The sequence below is a fragment of the Scardinius erythrophthalmus genome (genome assembly GCF_964197995.2).
Source record: "Scardinius erythrophthalmus genome assembly, chromosome: 15".
Classification (NCBI taxonomy): Eukaryota; Metazoa; Chordata; class Actinopteri; order Cypriniformes; family Leuciscidae; genus Scardinius; species Scardinius erythrophthalmus.
Window position 1 is genome coordinate 21,825,991 of NC_138235.1, and position 18,040 is coordinate 21,844,030.

General features: G+C 37.4%; 2 protein-coding genes across 2 annotated transcripts; one reads left to right on the plus strand and one right to left on the minus strand.

Annotated features, from left to right (window-relative positions):
• Window positions 1-592: 592 nt before the first annotated feature.
• Window positions 593-8,098, plus strand: mfsd4ab (major facilitator superfamily domain containing 4Ab; the record flags this gene model as incomplete). The annotated part of the gene is made up of 10 exons (XM_081386510.1): window positions 593-822; window positions 1,896-2,094; window positions 2,474-2,707; window positions 2,787-2,940; window positions 3,201-3,331; window positions 3,416-3,589; window positions 3,794-3,941; window positions 7,598-7,668; window positions 7,748-7,865; window positions 7,971-8,098. The coding sequence occupies 10 exons, from the start codon at window positions 593-595 to the stop codon at window positions 8,096-8,098; spliced, it is 1,587 nt and encodes a 528-aa protein (XP_081242636.1).
• Window positions 8,099-9,264: 1,166 nt separating this feature from the next.
• nucks1b (nuclear casein kinase and cyclin-dependent kinase substrate 1b) lies at window positions 9,265-18,030 on the minus strand. Its single transcript, XM_081386121.1, has 8 exons — window positions 17,595-18,030; window positions 15,750-15,799; window positions 15,411-15,465; window positions 13,368-13,396; window positions 13,100-13,237; window positions 11,116-11,286; window positions 10,867-11,007; window positions 9,265-10,712 (listed from the first exon to the last, which is right to left on the minus strand). The coding sequence occupies exons 1-8, from the start codon at window positions 17,609-17,611 to the stop codon at window positions 10,396-10,398; spliced, it is 918 nt and encodes a 305-aa protein (XP_081242247.1). The 5' UTR covers window positions 17,612-18,030; the 3' UTR covers window positions 9,265-10,395.
• Window positions 18,031-18,040: the final 10 nt, after the last annotated feature.

An 18,040-nucleotide genomic window follows, 5' to 3' on the forward strand; every position in this document is an offset into this window, starting at 1 on the left:
TTAATCTCTCTCTCTCTCTCTCTCTCTCTCTCTCTCTCTCTCTCTCTCTCTCTCTCTCTCTCTCTCTCAGTAATAACTGCATTATCAGTGTCAGTGGCTCAAGCTTCCGTTACATAATCTGAACAATATTTTGTGGTAACCGTATAAGTGGAATAATTGACGATGGGCCGTTGAATTATGAATTATTATCATTATTCGAAAAATAATGCACACCCGCTGAGTGAGTGACCGTTACGCCTCGGATGTGCCTTTCCCGCCTTATTAATTATTCAACGGCCCGTCGTCAATCCAAGCCTTACGTATCACATTCTTATCCACGACTCTCATTGAGGATCAAAATCATTGACAGTTTAACTGAAAATCATTCACAGTTTCGAAGACATCCGTTGCAAGGTGATTTTTAGGCATTAACTTCAGAAGCATCGCACAAAGGTTCATGAAATGGGAGGAGTGAACGAATAGCTGCTATAAATGTGGGGAATGATCTTCTATTCTGACATCTGTCACCTAAGCAAATGGTTTGAAACCCACCGACAGGAACATCCAGACACCAGTACAGCTGTCAGTGGAATAGATTGGTGATTTTCACGCTATGTTAATTGAGGAGCGTATATTAACACTTTTCCGTAGGAACTGTCAACATACACTGACATACTGGAGTGTGTTCTTTAGCTTTGGGCTGAGCATCGCCTTCCTGGGGCCTACGATCGTAGATCTGAAATGCCAGACAGGTTCCACGTTACAGGAGATCACCTGGGTGTTCTTCTCCCAGCAGCTCTGCCTGCTCATCGGCAGCTCGGCTGGAGGACTCTTCACGAAAACGTGAGTAGAGAAGCGAGTGTGTCTCTGCTGGTAAACTGTGAAGATGGACATCTGCATCAAGTTAAACTCTCATTGTTTGTGAAACTTTGTTTAAAATGTCAGACAGTAAAGGCTGTCAGACTCCGAGTCTATTACATTCTTGCCTGGGGAGTTTATGCACTTTTGGTCCTTTTCTTCCTTTTTTCAAGTGCTTGCTCCTCACCATGTGAATCTCAGATGTTGGTTAACTTTTTATTATGTCCATTTTATAGATGACACAGATTTATTGCAACTTTTCATGTCAGCTTTCAGCCTGAAACTTCTTGACATCCTCAACAGATGTGATTTGAACAGTGCAATCGCTGCCTGTGACCATGTCTCTTACACAAATAGCAAATTGTGAACCTTGAGCTGGGATTTATCAAGCTAACACTTACATATATATATTTGTATAATTATATTTATTTGAACCACATTTAGAAATATATTTTGAAATAATATTTAAAAAATGAAAATAATATTTTTTTATTGTTTTAAAGACAAATGTATACATTTTACAGATTTCAAAATATGTTATATATATTTTAAACATGGTTAATCTATTATATAATATCTGTTATATTTTAACGAATTAAATGAATATATATAACAAAAATATTTAATATATAAAAAATTGAAAGAAAATTCATGTTAAATATTTTATAGCTTTAAAAACAAATTTATATATTTTATGGACATAATGTGATATTCAAACTCAGAGCAGATGCAGAGATGGAGTTTTAGCCGCTCTGAGATCATTAATAAAATTGATAATAAAAGAACACAGTGCCATGCTTCACTCTGAAGCTTGTAGTGCATGTATTTATTTATTTCAGTTGATCGTGCGGCCCTACTACTGGCTGACTAACTGTCAGACACATGAAAGCACATCAAAAACATACAATTTAAGACTGTCCTTGATCAATTTGTGAGGTCACTTGATAGCTATTACAGATCTTAACTATTAGCATTTGTAATTGGAAGAATTTTGAAAAAATAAAGTGGAAAAATTGACAAATAATCAAGCAACCAAGCTGTTTTCCTTGTCTTCTCAGGTTGTTCGGTGCTCTCCTCGCTCTCTTCTTCTCCTCCCTCATCATCTCTGTGGTTTTTGCTATCATCCCACTTTGCTATAATGTGCTGTTGCTGGCGGTTGCTATGGCAGTGTCAGGCCTGGCTATGGGCATCATCGACACTATTGCAAACTTCAGACTTGTGTCTATGTATAAGAAAGACTCTGCTATCTTTCTGCAGGTGAGTAAAGATGTTTCTCTTCATATATATATACACTCAGGGAGGTGTTGATCTACTCTATACATACATTTATATACAGTAGTGTTTATTTCAAATAATCATATTAGTATTTCATTTGAATCAGTTGTTGGTCAAGTCAGTAGTCACAAAAGTCAATAGGAACTACATCAACGTAAAATAACATTTGATTTCTTATTTTTACTATTGGTTTTTGGGGAGGAATCTGACCTGGACATTTTGTGAGATTCACTACAGTATTCATTCTGTGCTGGCTGCTTTAGCTAAGTGTGGTTTGGATAGGGATATAATAAAATGCATGATTTATTTATGTTATAATCAGTATTAAAGGTTAATAGCTCTGTCTTCACTCTCTTTCCAGGCACTGCACTTCTTCATTGGGCTCGGTGCTCTGGTGAGCCCTCTGATTGCAGAGCCTTTCATATCAGAGCACTGTCTGGGCAGTAATAGCACAGAAAATGCCACAGAGATACTTCACCACTTCAGATCCAGCGACAGGTCACCTGTAATCCTTGCTGAGAATTCCCCGCACCCTGAGCTGGTCGAGGAGAAGGCCAGTGTGTCGTACGCCTTCTGGATCATGGCTGTCATAAATGTAAGCTGATGTACAGCTCTATGTGCAGTGTGCAGGAGAGCCTGGATATCTGTGAAAGCTCAGTCTTTTTCTCTCCTAGTTGCCAGTGCCGATTGCGGTTTTTGTGTTGATGTACCAAGAGAAGCTGCTTCCCTGTTGTACGAACAGCCCTCCACGACTGCTGGATAAAGATGAGTTAGCAATGGAGACTAAAGCACCAGAAATCACAGAAATGCCTGAACCTTACGATGCAGGTACAAGTGATCTTTGAACTACACTAACATTCAGAACTTTAGTTTAGAACTCTTTACTGTCTTTTCTTTATCAATTTAATGCATCTTTGCTGAATAAAAGTAATAATTTCTTTTTTTTAAATCATATTGACCGCAAATCTTTAAACAGTGGTGTAGGTGATTGAAACTAACAAGTAAAACCATTTATGCAATTGAACTTCTGACTCAATAACTCTCCCCAACTTTGTTTCACTTTTTTTTTCTTATTCTGGTCCCCTTAGATTTTCATCATTCAGGACATGGAAACATTTTCAGCTGCTGTATGAATGGTAACCTGCGTGGGTTACCGGTCACTTTTTTTGTTATCCATATCTTCAGTGGAATGGTGCTGTTTATGACAGAGGGCATTATGGTGAGAAAGCTCAATGATTTTTATTAATATTTTTTGAGAACTGCAAGTTAAAATTCACACTTGACCCTTGAACCTCACCTTTAGGGGGTCTATGCCGGCTTTGTTTACACGTATGCTGTTTCAGCTCCCATATCTCTGCACGCTAAAATGGCAGGATACCTGAACAGTATCTTCTGGGCAGCCGTCACTGCTGGACGACTGGTGTCTGTCCCACTATCGTACCGCTTCAGACCGGTGTATCTGCTCATCGTGAACCTGGTAATCTATAATTAAATACTGTAATTTACATACATAGAGCTGATTTTCACTAAGTTGTTTCCTTCATGCAAGCTGTTGTTATCAGTTGTTAGAAATATTGAGTATAATTTGTAAATCTATGATTCATCACATAGTATGTGATGAATCATAGATTTACAAATTTGGATCCTCTCTGCTCTCTCCCTCTTTCTCTCTCTTGTTAAGGCTGGTGTGAATGTAACATTGCTGCTGTTACTCATCCTCTACACAAACAGAGTGTTTCTGTTTGTTGGGACGACCTTGCTCGGGCTTTTCATCAGCAGTGTTTTCCCCTGCATAGTGGCCTACACTGAGGACATCCTAAACTACCGCGGTAAACTGCACACAGCATACTTCATCTTTTATATCACAGCCACTGAATTAACACTAACGCATGCAAAAAAAAATTCTGCTAAAAACATTTAATGTAATTAACGTAACATCCGTTTTTTTCCCTTTGGCTAGCGTTACATTATATGATCACGCTCTTCTTCATGCAAATGCTTTTAAACCATTCAAGTGCGACAGGACAAAAGAGAACGCAGTGCAGTACTGGCACTCATCTGTGAATCTCCTGTCTCCTGACACACACACTCACACACACAGAAAGCCGCTTCAGACAGCGCTTGAACGGACAAAAACACAACTTTATGCCAAAATGCTAGTTTTGTCGAGTATCCTCTCAAACACAGTCTGAAATGAGTTAAATGAAGTCTTAAGCCCTATTCGGACGGGATTAACTTTACGAGGGTAGATCATGGAGTAATGTAATTTTACCACAGGACGTCTGTAATATTAATGGCCAATTCGTACGGGATAGATATCTCAGTAAAACTAGCAGAGGTGGGAGAGTAACTCGATTTGCGCATCGCCGTCAACCTCCTGTCGTCATGTGCGTATTACGTTGCTTCCTGATATCACGTGCGCAAACACATATAACCAGTGTTGCCAACTTAGCGACTTTGTCGTTAGATTTAGCAACTTTTCAGACCCTTTAGCTACTCGTTTTCAAAAACACACTTAGCAACAAATCTAGCTACTTGTGGACAAACCTTAGCAATGTTCCCAATGTTTCCACTCACTAGTAATATTCTGTAAGTGTGAATTCTTGCTTTTCCACGTCACAAATATGCTAATTGCCGCATGACGTCATCTAGCAACATTTAACGACTTTTTGAGCAGGCTTTAGCTACTTTCCATTAAAAATAGTTGGCAACACTGCATATAATCTATATTTCTATAAAACAGTTATGTCCGGTCGAACAATGTATTAATTATTTTCAGATTGGATTGTGTTGGTAATAATAGGCACCAATTACCTAACGCTAAAAGATGTTTCGTGCCTCTAACAAGTGCTTTCAATCTTCTTTCTGATCTGAATGGTTTGTGGAAAACACTTGAGTTTTGCCACAGACTCGTTCCAGCGTCTAGAACGCAACTGAATGCTTTTCGAGCGTAGTATTAGGCTACCTGAGGTCCTTTTTCCGGACCTTTTTACTGAAGGTAAAAGTCGCCGTAATCTTTGCTGACATTATCCGTGATGATTACTGAGATGGTACATTCGGACGGGACTAAAATCACAGAGAAGCTCTGGTAATTATTACTTTACCCCACCTCTCCATGTTAAACTAGTCCCATCCGAATAGGGCTTTTAATGAATGTAAAGAGTTGTGAGAGAATGGGATGCGTGTCAGATGATCTGTGTCATATGCGGCAGGTCTTAAAGTGACAGCAGCCCAATAAATCTGTTGCTGTCTGTCATTAGAATAATCAAAGAACAAAAGAAAAAGAGAAAATCTCTCACTGCTCTTGAATGAATAACTTTTGTAGTTTTTAATAAGAATTTATATTTAATTTATAATGTATGCAGTAAAGACTGTGTTTGATAACTTTATTCAATTTCTGTATATATCCTACCTGTTAGATCTACCTGAAAATCTTAAAGCACTGTTTAAAAGGTTACATGGGTCAAAACAAGTCCCTTTTGTTGATTTTTGACTGGGCAAGTAAAAATCTGAACCGGTCTGACTGAGACATTAGGAGAAAATGAGCCCTGATATATTGAAGGGCTATAATTAGTTGAGAAAAAAATTTCATAGAGACATCAGTAGCAGTGTTGGTATCGGTAATGCCTTCTTTCATAAAAATATGCCCTTAAACAAATATTTAAAACATAGGCTACTATCTTTATGTTGTTTCTACATTAATTTGAAGAATAAATGTGAAATTGCAATAAAAACATTTATATTTAATATAAAATGTAAATAAAAAATAAAGCCAAAAACAGAGAAGCCTTGTGACAAACTAAGAACACTTTATTATTTAATTGCTTGCAGAGCCACCTTTAGCAGTAATAACGTAATCGTTTTCTTTATGACTTTATCAGTCTCTCACATTGTTCTGGAGGATCTTTTGCCCACTCTTCTTTACGTTGCTTCAGTTCATTGAGGTTTGTGAGCATCTGTTTATGCAAAGCTGTCTTAAGGTCCTGCCACAAAATTTCAGTAGGGTTGAGGTCTGGACTTTGTCTGGGCCAGTGCAACCTGGATTCTTTTCTTTTTCAGCCATTCTGTTGTAGATTTACTGGTGTTCTTGGGATCATTGTCCTGCTGCATGACTCAATATTTCCAAGCTTTAGCTGTCAGACAGATGGCCTCACATTTGTCACTAGAATAATTTGGTTTACACAGGAGTTCATGGCCGACTCCTGTGGCTACAAAACGAGCCAAAAATCATCAACCCTATTGGTATGAGGTCCTGATATGCTGCGTTTAGTTTTCGTCTAACTTGGCGCTGTGCATTATGGCCAAACATCTCCACTTTGGTCTCGTCATTGTTCCAGATGTCTTATGGTTTGTTCAGGTGCTGCCATGTTCTTTTTAGAGAGAAGAAGCCTTCTCCTGGCAACCCTTCCAAACATGCCATACCTGTCCTGTCTTTTTCTAATTGTACTACCACGAACTTTAACATTTAACATGTTAATTGAGGCCTGTAGAGTCTGAGGTGTAATTCTTAGGTGTTTTGCGTTATCTCTGAGCATTGCACGGTCTGACCTTGGGTTGAATTTACCTGGACGTCCACTCCTGGGAAAATTGGCAACTGTCTGTTATGTTTTACTAGCCTGGTTAAAACCAGACCATTCTCAGTAGTAACTGAGTTATGGTCCGGCAAAGCTTCATTAATAACTCATTTCCAAAGGGGCGTCACCAACGGACGTCGCTCAAATGCCTCTGGGCGCAATTGGATAGACCTAAAACCAATCAGAGCGATCGTCATCGTGTAAAGCCATATGCTGCGTCCCAATTCGCCTAAGTTACACTACGCCATAAAAGTATGTACTCTTTTTGTGAAGAAAAGGTATTTACTTTTGAATGTATAGCAAAAAAGTAGACAAGCTTTGGGACATACTACTTCGTCATCTTTATCGGACGGATCTGTCGCATGCATCCTGTCACGTAAACCGCCCTGTCAATCATCTTGTCACAGTTAAAAATCTCTATTAAATCTAATTTAATTTCCTACCGTTTCGGAGAGAAATGTAATAGCACGTTCATCTGCCAGTGGGTCTTTCATGGAGACTGTCCTCATGTGTTTGCAATTTGAATATAATAATGCATTTAAAAGTTGAACGGACGTCGCTCAATGGGCGCAATTGGATAGACCCAAAACCAATCAGAACGATCGTCATCGCGTAAAACCCGCCTCAACGTTTCTGATTGCTGCCGCGATTTCGACGGATTAGAAATGGGCTTGAATGGGCTCTTTGCCAGACTACTTGCAGAGCAAATCTAAATTTGCCGGAAATTGTCTGGGTTTTCCTAGGCTAATGTTTTACACTTAATAATAATCTTCCCCACTGTAAAATAATGGACTTCAAATTGTTTGGAAATGGCAATAGAATTATTGACTACAGGGGGGACTTTAAGAATATTTTCAGATATCCCTATGGACAAACAAGGCCACAAAAAAATTATCTTTTTTTTCCTTCAGGATGTGCAACAACAGTTTTAGTGACAACTTCCGGAATGGGTGAGATGACCTTGCAAGTGTTGGTTGGATCAGTAAGTTCTTGCGCTCATGTTTTAAAACTTGGGAAGGATTTTCTAAAAAAGTAAATAACCCTGAACAAATTTCTTCCAGCTTATTCAGAAAAAAGGCAGCTACAGTTTTTTGGTGTGTGGTATGGTCACGGGATGCCTTGGTTTCATCTTCCTCTTTAGCGTGATCCTGTGCAACCACATCCACAGAAATCTCACAGGTAAAAACAACATACATGGTGATAAACAGTCTTTATATCAGCAGTTAAGTATGTAACTTAAGTAAACTGGGCAACATTATATGACTCAATGTCTTCACCATCCAGGAGCATCTAAAAAGGCAGCCACGGTGGAAGCCCCACCAGCACCCGCTCCATCTGCGTCAGAGAAAGCTGCTCCAGAACAGAAAGTTGCTGTAATACAGCCTGAATCAATTAAATGTGACTCTGGATGAAACCATTGACAGGTCACAACCTGCTGGAAATACTTGACAACTAAACTGTAAAAAGTTTGGTATTTTATATGTATTTTTTGTTTATTTGTTTAGTTTCTTGCAAATAATCTTGACTGTTAATTATGAATATTACAGGAAGAGAAGACAAATGGGAGAAATGTTTGATTACAGGAGGGCAATTAAGTCATTTATGGCATACAATTGATATAAAGTTTTGTACTTTACCCAAGACACCAAATTAAATGCCAGAATGAACTCTTAATTAATAATTCACCAATCTAAGAATTCCTAGAACTTCCATATGCCTTCAAAACTATCTTTATCTTGTTAAAACTGGTCTTAGGCTGGAAGGTCATGGCCAGAATATTGTACTGTGTTCATTTGAAAAACTCAACAGCTTCTTGAAAACTCATGACTAACGCAAAAAGTTATTTGCAGTAATGCAATAAATTATTGTTTACCGTGTCAAGAGACATAATGTTGTGCAAGCTTTGTGTTCTGGCAAAATAAATGTGTAGAAGATATTTTAATGTGTTTAGATTGTTGTGTTATTTAATTTGACAGTGAAATGTTCCACAGAAGAAAGTAATACAGTTTTAGAATGACATGAGGCAAGGATGAGTAAATGATGATCACCTTTGGGTGAACTATCCTAAAATTATTGTCATTATAAAGTTGCGGTCACATTAGTGAAATTTCAGAGAAACTTGGGCAAAATATCACTGGTGAAAAGGTCAGTTTTTTTAATTGTCAATAGTGCAGTGATGTATGAAGTCAACGCGGAGAATCTGCATGACCAACTTGAACAAATCTTGCACGCTAGCTAGCAAAATTAGCTAGCAAAATTCATGTTAGCTTGTTTCCTATTTAAATGACTTGATTTTACCCATGAAAAATCGTTAAACATTAAATATAAGCGCACTTCAAAACCTTAAGAAATCTAGAGCGAATTCCTATCGAAAATGAATGGATTTTGTCCTCGGTGAATGTTTCTCTCAAGCTATTGCTTTGATTGCATGTGTGATATTAACTATATTCAGCTATTCTGGAAAGTAGCTACAGTATTTGTTATAAAAGACAGCATGGAGCATCAAGTAAATTAGTATATGATGTCATTTCCGTTACAGTCAAAATAAAGAAGAAAAAACAGGTCACCAACTACTCGATTTCTTTAAAGATACATTTTATTTTTCCTTGTAAAACAAATTTTTACAAAAATCAGAGTAGCGTAATTAAAACAAACATTTATTTTGGATAAATTATGATATAGACTGAAAGGCTACAGATTAGGATGGAGATACACGCGATAAAAATAGTCGTATGAAGCTGAGAAAGCTATGAATGGTGTGCACTGAATTCAGCTCGTTTTGACCCTTCTAATGGCTCAACGGACTGCATTAAAAAGGCATCTATAAGCATCAAAATATTCTTAAAAAATGCACACATGAAGCATCACAGAGGTCAATAATAAGGTTTTCACTAGCTCACTTCTGACATCACTCATCCTGAGCCCGAGACTCCACCCACCGACTTACTTCGCACCACGTACATGAAAGCATGCCAACCATGAAAGAGGTTCAATACAACCATAGAAAAAGTCATCTTAGTTCAAATGCTCAGACGGGAAAAAGCTGATTTACTAGACTGAATCAAGAAACAACTGCACGGAAAGTGGGAGAAAGTAGCGTACTAGAGCTATGTGACGTACAGTTGATGTAGCAAGGAAAATCACGTGACTGAACTGCAGCCACAACAATCCAGTGCAGTTCATGACGACAAGCATGTGTGTTCATTATAAGCCTGTTTTCAACGGTCAATGCAGCTGGGATGAGATCATGTACATTAAAAGTCACAAAAAAGTGTTTGTTTGGGAGTAAACGAGCAGTTACGTTCTTCTTCAAATGCATTTTTAATAAAAAAAAAATGAAGGTGCCCATAAAGTGAAGTACAGAGCCTACAGTATAATCTGTATTTTTTTGGGCACGTCATTTTCATCCTTTGTTATACGTCGAAAGTCAACTATAACAAAACGGTTTCGGCAAAAAAGTTGCAAAGCTGTAATTGAAACATTGATTAGTGATTACTACGAAAGACCGCATTTTGGGATAAGGCCAAACCGTACAGTTTTAGAATAGGTCTGATGATACTTTACAGATTTCGTTCGGAGATATGGTATTTACAAGCTGAGAGACATAACAAACATCCAAAACACTCTTTGAGTATTGTGGGAAATAAATTCTACTGCTCCTCATTAAGAAAAACAGACAACAGACACGTTCACCAGCAGGCGAAAGAGCTCAGTCTTCACCTGACGGAGCTTCCTCCTCGGAAACATCGTCTTTTTCCTCTTTCTCTTTCTCATTCTCTTTCTCCTCCTCTTCCTCCTTTTCTCCGTTGTCGTTGTTTTCCTCCCCTTCTGCGCCACTTTCGTCATCCTGTGTCTTCTTCAGGGCGGGCGACTCTTTCCTGTCTTCCTTCTTCGCCTCGTCCTCTTCCTCCTCCTCCTCCTTGTTGCTCTCGATATCTTCATCTTTGGCTTTAGGCGAGGCCTTTTTCACAACTCTCTTAACCTTCGTCTGACGTTTTCCTCTCCTCTTCTTGGGCCCTCGGGTCACTGGGAGAAGATAATTGACTTAATTACTGTAACTGTGACGGTTAAAGATATCTAGAGGAAGCTTGTAATTAATTATCAAGTGATTAGTGATTCATTATCATTCATTATTTTTTTTGCAGACATAATCTGATAGTAGGATTATGGGTGGCTTTACCTGAAGCCCTTAGCTTGGGTTTAGGGGATTTCTTGTCTTTGCTTCTCCTGCTCACTTTTGAGATCTTCCGTTTGGGTCGGCCATAATCACTGTCGTCATCATCGTCCTCAACCATAAAGTCTTCATCGCTGCCTGAGTCCTCTATGAGCAGATGAGGGAAGAATAAAACATCAGGTATCTCACGGTTAGCTAACGTGCGAATGTAAATGTTCTTGAAATAGTTTGACTCTGACATAATACTGTTTGTACCGCCAGTGTAAACGTCACTGTCATCTTCTTCCTCCTCTTCCTCTCTTTCCTCATCCTCACTTCCTCCGTCCCCAAGAAGAATCTCCCTCTGTTTGGACGCCGCTTTAGTGGCAGCCTGACGCACCTGCCGGCCCTTCTTCTTCACAACTTTTACCTCATCGTCACTGTCATCTGTGTGTCAAAAGAGCAGATACATGGTTAATTAACACAAGCTGAAGGTTTTTTAAAAAATGCATTAATATGCAAAACGCATAAACACTAAATCGCAACACAGGCATGAAAAAAATTTACTGCGGTTTTGCTTAAGTGAATAAGAGCAAGTTAATTAGCAGATGAGAGCAGATTCACATTGTAAAAAGGAACAAAAGCATAAAATTGCATTTTAATAGCATAAAAGAAAATGAAGAAGAGCATGAAACTGAAACACTATTAGATACATGTTATATGTTGTTTATTATAGATATTATAGAAATTAAACTGGAATCCCGATTTTGAATTGAATAAATATATGCCCAGCGTGTTCGTGAAGAGCGGCTCTGTGATCAGTAGTAAATGCTGCTCCATCTCTTAAAGCACTGAGAGTTTGAGTCACTAATAATCTGCCAAACTAAAACATTATAAGTATACTTTATTATTATGAAAATACCCGAGATGGCTTGAAGAACTCAAATATGCCATATATTGCGTCAGTCGTGTGTTTATTGTCTTTGTGTTTAATAAGTAAAAGTGAACTATCTTCTTTTATTCAGCAACAAGAGCTTGATGCATTTATCCACATTAGGGATTTCATGGAACATTATAAGTTATATTATTTCTGTGAGGCATATTTGGAGTTTCTGTGCGTGGGCATCCTCCAGCTTCCAGTATGAATTAGCGCTCATCCGCTCAGTATTGCTCACTCCACCCTATTTTGGGTAAAAAATAGGAAAAATAATACTCTCTAAAGAAATGTATATGATAATCTATATGTTTTTCTCCTCGGGTTATATTTCATATTAAAGACATGGACTTTGATTTTACATACCTCCTGACAAAAATCAAGAAATTAGAGTTACAGATTTTTATCATATATAATATTTTATAATAAGTCTAACAGGTTTAACCCTGCAATTTTTCTTAAAATAAGTTGTAAAATAACATTAATATTATTTTCATTGTTATATTTATTCTTAAATGCAAAAGTGTTATTACAATAGTAATATTTCTTATTTTGTTTAATATTTTTATTTAGCAATAATAACAATCATAATAATTATTAGTCATATTAATATCTAAGAACAAAATGTTGGGCCAAATTGTGCAGCCCTACAAACAAGCACAACAAACCAGGTGTTATATTTATTTTTATAACCCTATATATATATATATATATATATATATATATATATATATATATATATATATATATATATATATATATATAAACCACAAAACCACTTTTTTAGAACACAAATGAAGATATTTTTAATGAAATCCCTGAGATTTCTTTCCCTCCACTAAAAGGCTGAAGTTCACCCAAAACTCTGATGCTTCAAAACGTTCATAAAGAGATTGTACAATAAATCCATATGAATCGAGCGGTTTAATCAAAGTCTTCTGAATATGATGAACACATTTATTTTAGGCTTTTTTCCACATAAACGTTGATCAGTGAACATACTATGGAGCACTCAAATATGATGCCATGAGGGTGAGTAATTGATGGCAGAATTTCATTTTTGTGTGAACTAAACCTTTAACATTATACACTACCAGTAAAATGTTTGACCACACTTGATTTTGGATGTCAAAATATTTAATATTTTACATTATGAATTGCCACCTGAAGAACACATGCCATTGTTGTTATACATATTGTGCATTTATATTTTTAAAGTAGCTAAAAGAAAAGAAAATTTAAAAGGTAAAATGGCAAATGTGCACAGAAAGTAGTTGTCAGAGGTAACTGAATGACTGTGTAATGAAGTGTTTATACTGGTAATACCTGCAGCCCTTTTCCGTTTAGCTGTTGCTTGTCTCCCCTTGCTGGCCTCTTTAGCATCAAAATCACTGTCACCACCATCATCATCCTCTTCCTCATCCTCCCCATAGTCATTGTCATTGTCATCATCACTTAAATCCTCTGGAATATTGGGATAGAAAAACATTTTGTCAGAATGTTTAATAACTGAATTAAAAAAATCTATATAACATAATTCTAAATAAAAAAGTTAAATATAAGCAAAAAATCACTAAAATAAAATTTGACTTACTCTTGTGGTCCTTGATTTGAGAATCCTCACTACATAGGAAGAAATACAGCATTTATGTTTTAGCGATATATAAAATAATTCAGACAAAATATAGCCCTCATGAATTTAAACAAAACGAATAGTGTAATGAATATGTATGCAGCTCATAAATAATTTTAGAAATAGCGGAAGCTAAAATAAATGCATGTAAACTTGACAGTGAATGAAAAAAAAAATTAAGTTACTCGCCCTCATGTCGTTCCAAACCCGTAAGACTTTCAGTCAACTTTGGAAAACAAATGAAGATCTTTTTAATGAAATCTGAGAGATTTCTGTCCCTCCATTGACAGCAACGCAACTACTACTTTCACGCCACATAAAGGTAGTAAAGACATCATTAAAGTAATCCATGTGACTCCAGTGGACATCAATTTTATCAAGTGTTATGTTTGCGCAAAACACTTTTTTTCTTACCACTGTATTTACAAAATATTAATCTCCAACGCACATTTACCCAACAACGTGTTCTCTCGCGTTAACACAACACGCATGTGGTGTGGGTGCTCTCGTGAACTCGCGTTACAGAGTAATATTTTGTTAATAAAGGGGTAAATTATGTTTTTTATGCTAACTAAGCACTCGCATGGTAGTTGCGTAGACTGTCAATGGAGGGGACAGAATTTTTTTTTCATTTGTGTTCTGAAGATGAACGAAATCTTACGGGTTTGGAACGACATGAGAGTGAGTAATTAATGACATAATTTTTAGAGGTCGACCGATTCATCGGTTTTGCCGATTAATCGGCACCGATAGTTGATTGGTGGAACTATCGTTATCGGCAAAAATACATACCGATAGTTTTTCCTGGTTGCGTTCGTTGCTGGAGCGGCTGAGAAGCGCGCGCTGTCATTCATTACACAGTAAGAGAGAGCGGAGAAGGCTCTGCTGGCATCATGCAGTACAAGAGCGGCCTCTAGAGGTGTAATAAAAACTTTCTCTGATGCCTCGTGTTGTTTATTTCCACACGTGATTCTGCGTGCTGCACTGAGAGCACACGCTGCGTGGAGAGCGCTCAGATGCGCGTTTAAAGCACCGACAGCTAAAAGGTATTTTGTCATATCATTATAAAGCGATTAATTTGTTGACTAAATGCTGCATTAGTAGAGAAAGAACAGCACAACAGTTTGTTTGTTTGCCTTCGAGGCTGAGAGGACGCTAACATTAGTACCAGTACCTCAAGCGGTTAAAACACTGACAAAATAAACTAAGTCTGAACCGAATGTTAAATGTCACAATTGTTAACATCTATTTGCATTAGTTTATATCCAGCTAGTCACTTTTATGCATTAAATATGGAGAGAAGTTGCATATTTAAAGCTAGAGATGTAAGATAGCAAACTGATATGTTCATACAGCCGACAGAAACATAAATCAGAAAAGCATTCGATTTCGGTTATTTTTTCATCATCACTTTAATATGTATTTTGTTATTTTGATTAGATAATCATCAAGTGTTTATAAAATAGAAGCAAAGGTGTGAGACTATACATGTAATATTTATGTCATTTCAATGCTCTGGCGTTGTAGATATTTAAAGTTGGCCATCTTTAAGCATGACTGTTTGGATTTATATGAAATGATAACACTTACAATAAAATTCCATATGTAACATTAACTATGGTTAATAACTGCTGTATAAGGATTGTTCATTGTTTGTTAATTAACATGTACTAATACATTTTTAAATTAAGGTTTTTATTTGTTTACCATTTGTTAACCATCAAACTAACATGAATGATCAAGGTGCAATTTGTTTTTATCCAGTATCAATTTTAAAAACTATCGGTTCATTAATCGGTTATCGGCAAGTATGGCCCAACCTAGCTATCGTTATCGGTAAAATCCACTATCGGTCGACCTCTAATAATTTTCATTTTTGGGTGAACCATCCCTTTAAACTAAAATATTACTTTTACAACCAGAATTGTATTAGTTTTGCTATCATTACTTTCTTAGTTACTACATATGTACTAAAAAATATTATAACTAATCAGAGAGACTGACCTGCGTTTTACAGAAGTTTTCTCAGGTCGTTCCGACTCTTTTCCATATTCCTCATCTGTATCAAATCATTCAGTTGAATCAGGTTATAAAACAGCTTGACTTCACAGCACAAACAACACTGCATCTACTAAAGTATTAATGCAGCACAGTGACATTATTTAACACTAGAGATCTTGTTCAGTTATTATTAATATTTGTAATAATTTCCATTACTTTTTAAAGCCTGGAAGAAAACACTTTCACTTTTCACCCCTTATATTTCCTGACTGTTGGAAAACCCTGTTAAGTGGGATACAATAGTAAGGTGTACAACAGGATATTTGCATTAGAGGAACTTACCTGCGTCGTCAGACTCTTGGAATTGTGCATAGTCAACAACCCTTTTATTCCTGTGCACAAATAACAGGAAAGGAAATATAAATGACCCACAAGAGGACAAACATGTATGTAATAGGTTTATAAATCATTTATTATTAGTCACAATGAAATAAAAATGGACTATTCTTATTTTGTATGTAATATTGCACTATTTATAAATTATAAATTTTGAATTTTACTGAATTTTAGAATTTTACTGAATTTTAGAATCCATGTGCTCTTATGAACTTTAATTGAAATAACGCCCCCTCCCTCTTCTTTGATGATGAGGGCGGGATCAACCTGTCACTCACATGACATCAAAGCAATAGCAAACCACAACCATCCAATCAACTCCAGATGGACAAAAATCAAGACCTGCCCTACTTTTTTTTTTCTTGTTTGAGAAGCAGTTTCACTCTTATATGTGTCACAATAATAGACTGTAAGGTCACAATAGGGAAGAAAAGACTAGTGCAACTTCTGATTAATGTCGACTTTAAAACTTCAACCTATATTAACATCTTATTTATATCAAATTCACATGCTTTGATGCTTAAAATTGCAACAAACATAATCAAAAAATAATCAATAATGTAGAGACTACCTGCACCATATTGTTTACTTTTTAATGTGGGAGGGGAAATAAAACATTTATCAACTTAATAAAAATAAAATAAAAAACGGAACCTGACCTGAATGCAGCAGAACTTCTCTTTAGGCTAACAAAAACGAAATCATATAAATCTAAAAAAATACATAAATGGTTGCAGATTTTCTGATTCATTCTCCATATGGCAACAGAGCTGTCACTCCTCTTATTTAAAGCAGTGAAGGGGCAGAGGAGCCAGGGGTGCCATGTTGGAGCAGGTTAATTGCCATGCCAACAGCAGCAGTGTGGGGAGGGAGGGACTCTGTTTGTTCAAATAGGGGCATTGAACTACAGGCCCTGCAGGTCAGACAGTATTCACTGACCACAGGACCTCCTCAGTCCATAAATTACACCGACGACACATGCATTAACGCCCTGCTCCGAGAGGGTTGCATATTAAATTAAAGAAATCGGTTTACTGTTTGACAGATGATAAGCAACACGTTGCCACTGTTCGCGTCACTTGGCTTGAGCTCGTGGGTTCATATCAGCGCTACGAAATCAACAAGAGCGCATTTAAATACATTTATCGCGAAAAGCAAACACATTTGTTTACTTCCCACTTAGGAGCCTTCATTTCTGACTGAAACCAGATCCAAACCCACGGTGCATTAACTACGAACACAAGTTTGCAGGAGAAATGGCTCAAGTCGTGTGTGTGAAATAATGGCGCGCGTTCACGCTCAAACACACGCTGCCGCTAAACTAACAGCAATGCTCGCGGGGCTAACTGAGGAAAATACGCGAAACTTCCACAGACATACGCTATTAGTGTATCACATGTACTGTGAATTACGAATTAACCATAAAGCTATTTATTTTCATTTTTTGTCATAATGCCTAGCTGGCTGGTTTTGAACAACATGAATTCCCCAGCAGCGAGAACTAACGTTACTATCCCGCTTTTTTTATTTAATGCTGGCCGCTTGAGGTTAGCATAGGTACGTTTGGGGATGTAGCGACCATGTTTTAAATTAAATAATATCCGTAAACATATTAAGAGATGAAAATCTACGAGTTTAGGTGTGATTTGTGCTGTTTTGGGAAGCTATGTAAACACGCGCAGAAAATGCTGGTTAGCCAGTTAGCATTTAGCAACATGGAGAGACCCACACACAGATCACACATCATGTGCGAACCTGCGAAGCTACAGAGACTAATAAAAACGCACTTACCTTGAAGGTCGAGCCATTCTGCAGACAGATTGGGAGACTTTTGTTTTCCCGAACTGAAATTTTATTTGTAAACCCCAGGTGCTTGCTTTTTGCAGCTGAAATCCAGGTGTCTCTCCTGCTGCTGGGAAGCGCTTTCTGTAGCACGGAGCTGTACGGAACTACCTAACGTTAGATGCAATGCAAACCGCACTAAAAACGCGCAAATGTGTGCGATCTAGAGCATCTGCTCGCACGCCGCGTTGGTCTGTGTGGGTAGAAAATGGAGAAATGTTGAAGTTGATCCACAGGCCGGATTGACCTGGTTAAGCCTGCTGTCGAATAGTAGCTAACTAATTAGCCACTGCCTGGCCTGCCAGCCAGGAATCTTTTATGAGTAGTAAAAGTGGGATGGGAGTCTGAAGAACGCAAGATGCCCGCAAACCAGGATTGGACGACCCCACTCAGCA

What these genes read in the sequence shown, in the direction of transcription:
- nucks1b (XM_081386121.1), bottom strand. An exon ending in AAAACTTCTGTAAAACGCAG is followed by an intron (nt 13,397 to 15,410) that starts GTCAGTCTCTCT and finishes CTTCCTATGTAG; the next exon opens with TGAGGATTCTCAAATCAAGG. An exon ending in CAGTGACGTTTACACTGGCG is followed by an intron (nt 11,008 to 11,115) that starts GTACAAACAGTA and finishes ATCTGCTCATAG; the next exon opens with AGGACTCAGGCAGCGATGAA.